General features: G+C 34.2%; 1 protein-coding gene across 1 annotated transcript in view; it reads left to right on the top strand.

Moving 5' to 3' along the window:
• The window catches only part of LOC149481938 (uncharacterized), a 91427-nt gene extending 81621 nt beyond the window's left edge, over positions 1-9806 (top strand). Inside the window, exon 2 of the mRNA XM_089705187.1 lies at positions 4449-9806. Coding sequence (XP_089561313.1) covers positions 4449-5162 — 714 coding nt within the window. The 3' untranslated portion in view covers positions 5163-9806. The remainder of the gene's footprint in view (positions 1-4448) is intronic.
• The last annotated feature ends 4381 nt before the right edge of the window (positions 9807-14187 follow it).

Genomic DNA, 14187 nt, shown 5'->3' with positions numbered 1-14187 from the left:
TGTCTTGGGAAGGACTTTCAAGGATTTTCACATCGGCTGTGATCTAGGCAAATCTAGGCTATATTTTATGCTAATTTTGTAGAATGTATGCAACTCCCACTTGACCTTTTTTAATATTCCTTTACCTAATTTAGAATTGTACTTCTCTGTTAATTATAATTTAATTTTGAAAAAGTTACTATTTAATGAAATGTAGGTATATGTAGTTTAAGTATATTAGACAGTTACTTATTTATTTTATAGTAATTGATGTTAACATTGAATTTGAAAATACAAAGAATATTCCATACTGTACCTAATGCTTTAGGTAATTTAATTTAGACTATCAATATACGAACATGGCTTTAAATATGTAACCCCATAAATTAGTTTAGTAGGTAGTTCTATAAGACTCAAAGTAAAAAAATAAAATTTTACTATGCCAATAGGCCACTTAAAATTTTACAAAACTTTAAAACTGTAGCAATTTTTAGCACGTCTGGAACACAGCTCAAAACACACACGTATCGAAGCGTTTTAGGAAGTTGTTATAAATCATCTTTAAAAAACCTTATCGCGGCCTCGGAGTCGCGAAACGGCCGGAATTGAAAAATAAACGTGCTCGAAACACGGAAACCGATGGAGTCGCCTCAGCAATTATTTACGGGTGTGGCAATGGGGAGTCAACTCCTTTGATGGCTATAAATTTTATAGAATAGAAAAATTTCTGGTCTGCGCGGGTAAGGCAGAAGACGTGGGTTCGAATCCTGCCACGGAATCGAATTCGAGAGCTGCTGTTATGAACAGAATATAGGTCTAGATGAGTCTTAGATCATTAGACAAAATGATTACCTTCTTCTATAGTTTAATTAAGAAGTCTTTTTCTATTGATTTTTATTCATGCTTAATTTAAAGCTCGAACGAAGTGAATATTTGAATATTGTAATAGCTACTACATGTTTAGTAAATAAAATAACAGAAGCGATAAAACAGACCTTTCTTATATCTTCATATCATAAACAATCGGCACTCAAAGCACTAATCTATGTATGTACTAGCTCGGCTCCTGTTGATCTTAGCATGATGATAGCCTATAGTCCTCGATAAATGGGCTATCTAACACCGAAAGAAATTTTCAAATCGGACCAGTAGTTCCTGAGATTAGCGCGTTCAAACAAATAAACGAACTCCTCAGCTTTATAATATTAGTATAGATGCATATGCAATAATACAATTAATGTATCAAATTTCTATAATTCTCTCAGCATCTTATCGTTGCGACATGATCAGTTAGTACCTAGTAACTCAGTGGCTCGAATAAATTGGCACACAAGTGAATTAAATCTTAATTTACTGAAGATTGAGTATTCACACTCATTTCGCAATCGACCGTGTGCTCATATATTATAATGGACCTTGAATCCTACGTCGTAAGCTTTATATTGCCTTATAATAAGCAAAAGGTTAATATTGAACCGTAATCTATACTATTGTGTTGCGTTTTGAAATTCTCGGTAATTGAATTAAATGTCATGGGATATGCTTTGAATTTTTAAATCTGTCGTGATTTGCATTGGATGTTTCGGTAAGGAGATAATAAAAATCATCATTCATATTACATCGGAAGAAAATATATTTGTTAATTTATTCAAATAATGATAATAAATTAATAAGGTAACAGAGCAATAACAGAGCTTTCACAATTAATTTCAATTTTTTTAAAAGGCAGTCACTTCGCTATCAGCATTGTATAATTTTCAAAATAAGATATTATGTTGATCAATATAAAAATATTAGATGTATCTCCTAATATTTCATCATAGCTAAAATTATCATTATCATTAGTTAAAATTAATACATTCGAAAAGTCAGTTCATGTCAAAAAGTATTTCCCTTTGAACCCTCCTAAATGCAGCTTTCGGTATCGATAATATACAACCAAATCTAGCTAAAAAGCCTTCAATACATTAGAGTTCAGGAAGTGTTATGCCCTTGTGCGTGCGCGCATGTGTTGCCTAAAATAGAAGGTTGTACCGCCATCGGCGTTTGATTAGGTTCCGTAACAGAATATTAGGTTTTCCTTGAGTTAAACTTGAAACCCATGGTAGGAACTAGTTCCCACTTCCTTGAAGAATATGGGATTGTCACGATACTGCTATTGTACCTAAAATCTTATAAAATTGGCTATAAATGCCATAAACGCTAAATACATATACATATTTGGTTTTGAGAAGAATATTAAGGTAGCAAACAAATAAATAATACTAGAATACCACAATTAATAAATGTAAAATCAATAAAGAACTCCAATACACACTTAGATTCTCAAGACGATTAATATAATTGTTAACTATCGAATGACATTGAAAGGGAAAGCCTAGATTAATACGAGACTAACCTCAAGTATTTGGAGCCTCGCCTCCGTCTAATTTCCCTCTGATAAGAGATAATGAGCACAACGACCTCCCAATTATAACGCAAAACCTACTCCGTGACAAGGTCTTGTAAAATATATATAATTTTAAAATTATGTAAATGTACCTGAGCCGTTCATTTTAGAAGGCCTTGGGTTAGCACCGTTTCTCTTAACCTCTATTTCATGCCAATCCCATATATTTTTCTTGTAATGTCAAAAATAGTTTATAAGTAGTACGCTTCAAGGCATGGTGATTAAGCAACCAACATTTTTATCGCTGCTCAAATTATCAACAATTGTGAAGTATTTCGAGTTTTATACACAGTCGTTTGCTTCCTAGATCATGCTATTTAACATTCACTGCACATTCATAAAGTTCCAGATTGATTGCTAGATAAAATTATAACAAGACGTCTAGAATAAAAAATTATATTATCTTTTTGCAGCATGCATAATGTCATCTACATAAGGATAAATATAAATGTGAAGAAAAGATTACAGTCCTGTATCAAAATTACGAATAATTATGTTTAGTGTATGCAAACGTAATATTAAACCCTGATAAAAGCCTATTATAACAGCATAATCGTATAATAACGCTAAATGCGAGCTAAATTACAAAGTCAACCCGTAATCACCAGCAAATGTAAAGAAAAATAAAAGAAACGAAAACAACTTTGAAGCATTGAAAAATTTAAAAGCACTCACAAATTATATGTCCGCTAGAAATCAAGTAATTTTCCCGTCGTAGAAAATTGTCAATTTACTCGCAAATAGTTTCTTATCGCTTTACAAAATATAACTTCATTTGTAACCTTTATAAGCCCTGAGTTTTTTATGTTCTTTTTATTCTGCTGTCCCTTTGCTATCCCCTTTTATGACTTTCAGCTTTGAATGAAAATTGTTTTTATTTTATCCTAGTTATTTTCTTTGAAAGCGTTTCTTTAAGCTTGAATATAGAACGTTAAATTAAATATTTTTATTCACAGATTTCAAACTGATTTAACATTTTATTAAGCGAGTGATTAATTGCTTCTAAATTAAAGTTTAACGAAACAGGATTGTTACCTGTAGACGGTTCGCCTTACCAAATACAGAAATCGTGATCCTACAAAACCGAACATATAGGTTAGAGTGGTTCCAAAAAACAGTTTAGTTCACCTTGAAAGTCGCAGTGGGCGTACCAAACTTGATTTAGTCGCCATCTGACAAACCCTTTTTTTGTCCTGAATATAAATAAGACGAGCAAAAAATATAAAGTCGAGTGAGATTTTTTCCCCTCGTCGTTTCCACTGGGACTAGGCCGAGTTTAGCGAAAGTAAGATTTGAATAATAAAACAGATATTCGCTTATGTTCTTAAAGTGCGGTGTTGTTTTTGTTCCTCCGCGAAGATAATATCGTAAAGTTTTCCATGCCACGAAATATGCTTTGAAATTACGCGTTCCTGGCGTAAGAGAAAAATGATCAACAATAATCCCTCATATCGTCATATCGGAGCGTACTCAACGCTTCCTATACGATTTGATAATGACTTCCTGCGTCCTTAAATATCCTCGTTAGGCGATTCGATTCAATGTTTTATAACATTCGATTGAGACGCGGAAGCGAATAAGAGCACTTCACATTACATTTACGCACCAGATAATTTGAAATAGAAATAAAATTGGGTCACGCGTAACATGCACCATTCGTGAAATCGAATTATCCAATTACACATTCGATTGGTGTGTTATATAAAATTTTCCAGCGGTCCATTACAATTTATTACGTTTAGACTTGTTTGTAATAATAGTAATAATTCCTATGATAACAATATCATTAATAGTAAGGACGCAAACTTAATGGTACCACGTCATGCATACTAATTCGGTAGCCAGCTCTTTGCCAGCGCTCGCCAGATCGGACATGCCTGAAATAATAATCACGTTCTCTACATTTTAACTGATAACACCGATTTTCTGTTTCAACCATAAATCGACTTAATAGATTCCACTTCGACCATTAATTTAGGGAACCTTTTACGTTATTAATAGTTTCTTTCTTTGTTCGCAGACGAAAAAGAACAATCCGAACCACATCAAGAGGCCGATGAACGCATTCATGGTCTGGTCGCAGATTGAGCGCAGAAAAATATGCGAGCAAACACCGGACATGCACAACGCGGAAATATCCAAAAATCTCGGCCGCGTTTGGAAAACTTTGAACGATGAAGAGAGGCAACCCTTCATCGACGAGGCGGAGAGACTCAGGCAGCTCCATATGCGAGAGTACCCTGACTACAAGTACAGGCCTCGCAAGAAGACTGCGAAACCGGCGCAGAGGAACGGCGGTGTCACTAAGCAGAAGCGCAAACAACGTGCCGATACGAATAACAACAGAGGCGTGGCCAGACGGCGATCGCGGCCCACTCCTCCCAGCGTCCCGATGATGCCCATAGAGACGCCCGCACCGCCAGCTCTGCCCGCATCTCCTGCTGGCTCGCCAGATTCTCCCGAATCAGCTTGCTTGTACGATGACAATTCCCGTCGCGAGCAAACTGACTTAACGGACCTGTACTCCATCACGGACCTCCTCCGCCTGCCTGCAGACTGCGAGGTCGACCTGGACGTGCTCACGGACATGGAGTCCTTCGAGACGGCGTCGTCTTCCTCGGGCTCGCACTTCGAGTTCTCCTGCACGCCGGACGTGTCTGACATGCTGAGCGAGATCGGCGTGACGAGCGCCTGGGACGAGACCGCGTTCTCGTCGTACCTCACGTCGTCTTAGAGCGGTGTAGGGTCGCCTCGGCCGCTGGCCGGTACCACTGATCTCATTTTCGAGCCGCCACACGGGGGCCGACGACGCGGCGACCGCTCGCCGCCCCGCCTAGAGAGTGCCTACATCCAATTGACGTGTCGACATTTGGATTCAATGTACAAAGTTATTTAATAAGGTTTCGAGTGTGTTTAGTTCGCCGATCGGCCACGTGGCCGATTCACCTTGGTTCTCTCGGTTTATCGTTTAGTTTAGAAAGTTAAGCCGGCGTCCTGGAAAGGCGAGGTCGGATCTGGTTAATATAGGCTGTGAGTTGGTTCTTTTAAACCGTTGCTTTCGTTGATTTTTCAAATTTATCGGGGTGATTTCCAAACGGCACGTCTCAGACGCATCTCAGTAAATAATCCGTCTTACTCTCCGTCGCCTGGTTAGCAAGCCGCGGAGCTTGCATCGCCGCACGCTCGCACCGCGTTGTCGCGTCCGTTTATTCTATAAGTGTACATTACTCGAGTTGGCTTCTTTATAGTAAGTTTGCAACCCTCGCTCCCTTACTTTATTTTATAACTTTTACCCTGTAGACAATTTTTATTTACGTTAACTAAACATGTATAATTCGTAATAGAAAATTAAACTAGTTTGTAGTCATCTTCTCTTGCGTTCGTACGTAAGTTCACTTATATTTTGATGCACATAGATGATAGTTGGATTATGATTTACTGGCGGAAGCTGATCGGAATGTCATTGGTAAGAATTTCGGAGTGCGGGATTTCGAGTAAGCTATTTTTGGGAAGGGCCCTTGCCGTGTTCGCATTTTGCAAAGAGCCACGCGCGTACCACTTTTGTCGGTTATCTTTTTTACCGTTGCGCGCGTGACTCCTTCCAAACCTTTCGTTGGACGCACGGCACGGGGAGCGTAGGTTCGAGTCTGTATGTCTCGCTATATATACGTTAGGTTGCTTAAGATAAGGTTTCTACGTACGATGGTAAGGTATAATGTAAAGTTACGACGGCACCTCAGGATCGATGCTAAGGGACACTTCAACTTTCTCCTTGATTTCTTTAGTCTTCATGCTTCACAAAGTCTATAGAAAGATACATATCAATGAAGGGAACGTACTGTATCGCGGGACGGTTATGGTCAAACGAACAAAACTATAGCTCGTTTTCACTCAAATATTTTGCTGTTTCATACTCTGTGATTTACTTTACGGAATTTCTAAATTATAAGGATATATAGTGGAGACTGATATCGCATAGATTAGTTTTAGCAGCGCTAGCTTCTCGAACTTTTTTTATTTTTAGAACTGGGCATAACTCTAATGGTAAAACAAGACATATTTTTGATATTTTGCTTCTCTGTGGCAATCGGGCTTGTAATTACGAACATAGCTACATTTTCAACCCAGCCCGACTCGATTACCACAGCAAAGCGCTAAACAAAACTATTTGTATTTTCATAAACTGTCAATTCATTGAAAATCATGTCAGTTATTTGCGTACTATTTACAAACTAGCCTCTCTCGTTTTAAGATATTTGTAAACTCGGTGTAAACTTTACTTCAGATAACGAAATCCATATTTGTAGATAATCTGTGTCCCTCATATAAAATAAGGGATCCGTTGTGCTCTATTAATAAAAAACAAAATGCTTTACTTATACTATTATATTCTTATAAACATATTGTAAAAACTTCGTGTACTTAGTGAGTGTCTACGAAATCCAATTATTTTTAAAGATGCATAAAACGTGTTATCTATACATTATTTGTATTGCAAATCTGTAATTTATACTATCTACTGTGTGTTGTAGGGCAATATGATATATTATATATACAATCGATACTTTATAAAAGATAAAAAAATAAATTCGTGCCTAAGAAAAATTTCGATTTCAAATGTATATTTTAGTGATGCTCAAATTTATCTTTATAAGCGAGTAGATGTAGTTGCTGTTATATCGATGTGAAATTATTAACACTTAGATTTTCAATTGCCAGGTTTGCATTTTGTATGGTTTGCTTTTAAACGTTACGATAACGAGTTCTACCAATGTCTACATTCAGTTGTATCTATTTTATGTTAAACGTCTGATCAATTTTTCAGTATGTACTGCACACTATTTCAATATATTCACATTCACGTTTTGTATGCTTTATTTGACGAGTATTTGAAACTTGGACAATAAAATTTTACTTCTGTATAAGTTTGGAACAGACTTACGAGAATGTTCGTGCGAGTACGTTCTGAATACACCTCAGCTTTACCACTGTCGTTTATTTTTATGGCTTCTTACATGCTAAATTTTGCTTTCATTGCATATTTGGATTCAACGACTCAAAGCAATAAACTTATAGTGACGAGAACGCTCAAATTAGTGTAAAATCTTCTCTCTGGTTTAAATTACAGCACATGGATTAAACTTTATTACCACTTTCGAGTTCTTGCAATGCGTGATTGTAATTTCGATTCGAGAGAAGATTATTAATGAACCCCTGAGTATTTTTAAAACATCATCGAATTTAATGTATGTAGCGCTTGTTGAGGTTCAATATTTGGACTTATCAGGGTTTGATGTTTCGTTTAAAAATTTAGATTGTAAACGTTGTTCGCCGTCGTCGGTGTAAGTTGTCCCACGTGTGTTTTCTTTGCTTGAATATAGGCTTCTTATCTTAGTAGCCTTTGTCTTTTCAAATATGTAAATGTAATAAATGTAAATAAGTATTAAAATTGTTTATATTGAAAAAAGTCAAAATAAAGCGACACTGTGAGAAATATTAGATTATAAATATATGCGTCTCAAAGAAATAAAATATCATAGAGGACGTAGTATTTGTTGTAGTTTCGTAATTAATAAAGTATCTTTATGAAAGAAATTGTTGTGGTCTTCAAAAGCTATCTCTATATTTCATTTACTCTTTCTTAGAACTTCTTTCACTTTTCTGCAACTCTCATTCTCATTGGTTTATTTTATTATGAATCTTAAACGAGACATTGTTTTTACTTTGCTGAAAACAATAAATATTTTCTTTCTGAAATCAAAATAATAAATCGACCGATAAGAGAATGAAAGATTTGTTTTCCTCTTGTATCAATGTAATCACGAAATAAACGTGAGTGTAGAATCAAAATATAAGGTCATTGTAAAAATATAAGCTTGTACTATTATCATGTATATTAATAGGTCTTTTAAATTCGTTTTAAAAATGTTAGTGATTTATTCACAGAACTGAAAAAAAAGGTTGAAATTATTCTCGTTATGTTGTTTGTGAAATTTGAACAATTATATTACTTGTATCATATGTATGTATTGTTGATTTTATGGATAAGCGTCTTCTATAAGGTTTATAATCTTTTCCACTTTGAGACACAACGAACTTCAGCTTTCTGTTAGCACTTACTTAATTATAATTGGTGTCTATAACTATAATTCGTAAACAATATTAACCAATTAATATTAATGAATAAGACAACAAACTGTAGCGTTTGCGTATTACCGTATTAAGGATCTTGTTGATGTAGCTGTGTCATAAATATTGGTATTATAAATAATGATAATGATATTATATAAAAAACAAAATTCGCACAATGAAGTCAAGGAACTAACGTAGGTGTAACAATAATAATAATTAATATTAAAGTAAAAATAAACATTGTAAGCGTGATAGTGTTTCGTTCCATATTTGCTGATGTATCTAGGTGTCCCCTTGTATGGAACTATTTGTACCCAATGTACTAAACGCATACACACGTCTAACTTTTCAGCGTTTGTATGTTTTAGTACACAGCAACAAAGCTTATAATTTTAGACATATTCCATTCATTTCCACTGTAAATAAATTTTAATTTAACGAAAATTTTATAAAAAAATGGTCCATTAAACTTTATCACATAACTTTAAGGTAGTTGGTTAGCCGCATACGTATACCTTTTGGAATAGTGTGTGCTTAAACTGTAAAGCGCATAATGCCAAACGAATTTCTATTTTCGAAGCTAAAAAGCATGGCTTTAATGATTGGACTGAAGTTTTGATTTGACGGTCATTTCTGTAGTTCTGTATTGTAAATAGCTTATTGTGAGGCCACACTAGACTCGCTCGTGTGAAGTTTTCTAGTCTAGAAGTATTCGGGCAGATATTTGTGTTCATTTAGACGTTCTGTAGCAGTCGCTTCGGATCAACTTACGGTGGCCTTTCCATGATTGATACCTGATTTTTATTAGATTGTTTTTCAATTGATACCAAAAATAATTGATGCTGTTAGACACCGTTACCGATGGATCTCTATATTAAGTAGCACTATGGCTTTCGGCAGACCAAATAACTCTGTTTTCGATAACATTGGTTCTAAAATGTATATAATGTGATGTGATGTAGATGCTTTGAACCGATTCAAGCCCGAGTGGGTATTTTCATTGAACAAGCAGACATTCGTTCTTGTAAGGATAAGTTGAGGAATCGCGGTTCCTTGTCGGTGTATAAATTATTATCTTGTATTTTTAAGATACTATTATTGCATATAATGTACGTAGTTTTAAAATGTTAAGTATGAAGTAACATTACTGTAGTAGTAAGGCAAACGTGTACATTTTGTATCGTACTTTGTTTCAATAATGAATATATATTATTATATGGTAAAAATAAATCATCCAGTTTTTAAACCGGCATTTTATTTTAGTACCCTTTTTTAATAATAAAGACAACAGACTCTTTTTTTTTCTTATGAAAAATATAATGGTGAGGCTTAAATTTAAATTTCACAAGTTACAAGTTGTAAGCAAATGGAGCTATATTCATTGATCTATACTTATACATATAACTTAAAATCCTCTGTGCTCCTAAAGTGAAAGAATCATTAATTCCTGGGTTCGATTCCCGGTTCACTATTGGCATTAAACTTAATGAACCAATACAGATAATAAACTATTTACTAGACAAACAACAAGAAAAGAAAACAATTTTTTTTGTCTTATATCTTACATAAAATGGTGTGGTTTAAATTTTCATTTCACAAATTACAAGTTGTAAGCAAATGAAGCTATATTCATTGACATAAGTACCTGTAACATATACAACTAAAAATCCTGTATGCTCCTAAAGTAAAAGAATCATTAGACCCTGGGTTCGATTCCCGGCATACTATGAATCAATACAGATGATGAACTACTTACTAGTCTAGTTGTAAATAAATGGAGCCATAATCCATATTCATTGACATAACTACCTGTATCTTATATAACTGAAAATGCTCTATGCTCCTGAAATAAAAGAATCAGTTCCTGGGTTCGATTCCCGGTATACACTTGGCAATAAACAACTTAATGAATCAATACAGATGATAAACTACTGCAGTACTTTAAAGAAAATGATTTTAGGAGTTTCTTACATAAAATGAAACTAGATATATACTTCATACACAATATGCATAGACATGCGCCACCTATTGATCAAATTATGAATTACTAGGTCGAGTGCGTGTACGCACATATATATATATATTTCTGATGTTATATAAAAACAAAAATATCATTTTCTACATGGATATAAAGTACAATAGAAATAATTTATGTTCTCAAGAAATTTATTGAAGGAACTGTCATAATTTGAACTTGCTTATTGTTCTCTCACTTTAAAACTAGGTACCTACTGAACCAATTTTGAATGCAAATTATCGGATAGCATTATCAACTTGCTGCTAAAGTTACTGATATGTTACTATAATTAGGAACATACCATTTTATCTGATAGATAAACTGAACAATGTATACAGAACTTCTGAAAGAATTTGTGAGTGCAGTCACGGGCTGTAACTAGTAAAGATCTAAATAAAACATTGTGCAATTGATGGCACAGTATCATACTGTGTTTAAAACGGATTTACTCCCACAATAAACTTCACTCCATGATTGTTATTTATTACATAAAATATTAACTACAATGTAATTGTCTATGAAATATAAGCATAACTAGGAATGACTAGTGGTCAAAACTCGATCTACTGAATATAATGAAATATTCGAGAAAACTGCATTGTGACACTGAAACAACGATATAATACGAGAGAATACTAATATAATAACAACCTACCTAATGAGTATTACGTAAAGTAAATAAATTAATAATTCCTTCTGGGAATCGAACCCAGGATCATTAACCATTCACTATGCAAGAATATCACTATGCGCTATGATATAATTCAATACCTATTCAATAGTTATTATTTAATGAAATTACCTACCTGTAAAGAAGAAATGTCCTACCATTTTTATTCCCATAATATACTTGTATTACAAACAATATAGCTCCCGATAGTCGTATCTACAAAATAAACAGCTCCTGTGACGTCACGGCGACCCATCCACCACTCGACCGCGCCCACCGACGCTTGCCCTCGAAGCAACCTCCACGAAGACACTCGACGGAAGGCCTCAAGGAAGCAGGAATGTAGCGCCGAGGTTATATACATACTTAATAACAGATAATTGTCAAGTGCGAAATGTCGACGAGTAATTTCTTTGCATGTAATCAAGGAAATGATCCGCTAATGAGGAACACATTACTATGGTAATGTAAACCAATGGGGTAGTGGTTAGTGCTGGTTTTTTAAGGTATCTAGGTTCGATTTTGGGGAAAAATGTGTAATGATACTATGTTCTACTAGAGCATGTTTTATAGGAAAGGAAATTGGTATCTAGGTATGTTTGTAGAAAGATTTAAAAATAATTTGAGAATGTAACGAATATTTTTATAAGATAAAAAATGCAACTGGACTATTACAAGAATCGAAGTCACGTCCCTGACCAGCTAATTTTATTGCACGTTTCAGCAATAAAATAAATTTCAATACCTATATATACAGTATATTTAAATACACTAGCTGTGCCCCACGGTTTTATCCGCAGTGCTCCGCTCCTGTTGGTCTTAGTGTGATGATATATATGGGCCTTCCTCGATATATGGGTTATCTAACACCGAAAGAATATTCAAATCGGACCAGTAGTTCCTGAGATTAGCGCGTTCAAACAAACAAACTTTAGCTTTATAATATTAGTATTGATATATATTTTATACTTCATGCCATTAGCAGAAACATTCTGTAAATTCAATTAACAAACACGAGTTGGGACATTGATTTCGTAATTTACATTGGAGTTTATCTATTTCAACTTTCTCTATTATTGTTAAACTCACCCTTCATAGTTTTCTGTTAGGGTCTGTGAGACCCATTAGCTACAGGGCCGGACTCAGTAATAAATAAATAAAAATTAATTTATTATTTATTAACAGAACAGCAAATTAAACTATCTTACAGGTACTCAAATAATACACGCATTATTATTTAATTAGGCTCTCTTGACTTTGCTCTTTATTGTATACGCTATTTAAAACATAAATATCTTAACTATCTCTGGAAAACACATTCCGACTACCTACATTTTGTAAAGTTTTTTTTCTTGAACACTTATTTATAAGAAAGTGTAATAATCGCCCAACTACATAAATCGTCATAAACTTTCGTATTTTAAATGGTAGCGAGATACTACTTATTTGAATGTTAAAAATAATTGCTTCGTCCCTCTACAGCGTCATTACACTCACAAGATTACATAACTGTTTCCGGAATTAATTTCACCAACAACATAATAAATGTTTACAGTCAAGGGCGTCAAACGGCGTCCCTTAAATCCGGCCCTGGCTACAATGACCTAAAGGCCGTTTAATTAAGCAAACTCGCAAATAAGATTCGAGTACCGTCCCTTACTGACTATTATTCAAATATATCGCCTTAATTTTATATGCCCTTTCCGTATATTAGTCGACACATTACTCATTTTTGATGACGCCATCAAATTTTGCCCAGAATTCAGAATTTAATTTAATAACGAAAAATTGCGAAAATTATGTTCGAGTGAAATGGCCGCGTGGTATAACGACATTTTTAGTACTTTTTTTATTAATTAAACAAATGCACACATACAATAGGTACTTACTTTTAAGGTGTTATTAACTGTCAAGTCACAGAATATATAATAGTGTCAAGTGAACGCTTTCTTTTAGGCAACCTTAGAATATAAGAAAATACAATTATATTTCACAGGTCCGAGAATAGGTTGTAAACTATGTTTTGTAAGTGAACTATTATTAATATGAAAATATAAAACCCGTCTGCAAATTTATCTAGGCAACTTTGATGATTATTATTTTTAACAACGACACATTATAAGTCAAAAAAAATTTACCTACACTCGAAAAACATAACTTCTTTTGTAGTTGGTAAATAAAACAAAACTACATCTAAGTCATTGAAAACTGAAACATAAAACTAAATATTTTGATTACCGGCATTGAGTATTTTAAAAATGATCGTGTTAAATAATATTTATTCATGTCATTGATTTCTTATCTTCAGTAAATATCAGGAATTGGCTTTAAATTTAACATCTTAAAATACGTCGTATGTATAAAACATAAGTTAAAAACGTGAATTACTTGTTAAAAACGATTGACTAGCTTGCACACTTTTTTGCCATGGTAACGAAATCTATAAAATATTGATGAAAAGTTTCATCGAGATTAGTATTCTTTCGTGAATATTTATTTTGCTTATCTGTGACATACTTTGATGTAAGAAGAATGAATTCACATTTTCTTTACGGGCAAATATTCGGTCAGCTTTTACTTAGTCTGCACCGGGAGTCGAACATTACCTACACCTGATAAAAAATTAATATCATTAAAATGGTAATTTAAGCGGGTAAGTACTTATCAAACCAAATTGTCATACAACATGGAAATGAAAATGAAAAATATGTTTATTTCATACAGACAATTTTTCAATGACAGAAAATTGATGGGTCCTCCTAGAAAGTTTACAAAAACCTGTGTCAGGTGTCGTCTGTGTTAAAATTTACCCAGGTATCGAACCCTGTACCTGGCGTTCGCTAACCACTGCGCAATAAATCTAGGTTAGGTTTGAGAGGAACGTAGCAACGATATCTAAACTACATACATAACCGTGTTATATTATCTGTGTGCTTATTA

Source organism: Colias philodice, chromosome 16 (assembly GCF_061535455.1).
Source record: "Colias philodice isolate Cphi_HAF_F1 chromosome 16, ilColPhil1 Martin Lab GWU primary, whole genome shotgun sequence".
Taxonomy (NCBI): domain Eukaryota; kingdom Metazoa; phylum Arthropoda; class Insecta; order Lepidoptera; family Pieridae; genus Colias; species Colias philodice.
This window is presented reverse-complemented; position numbering and strand designations above follow the sequence as displayed.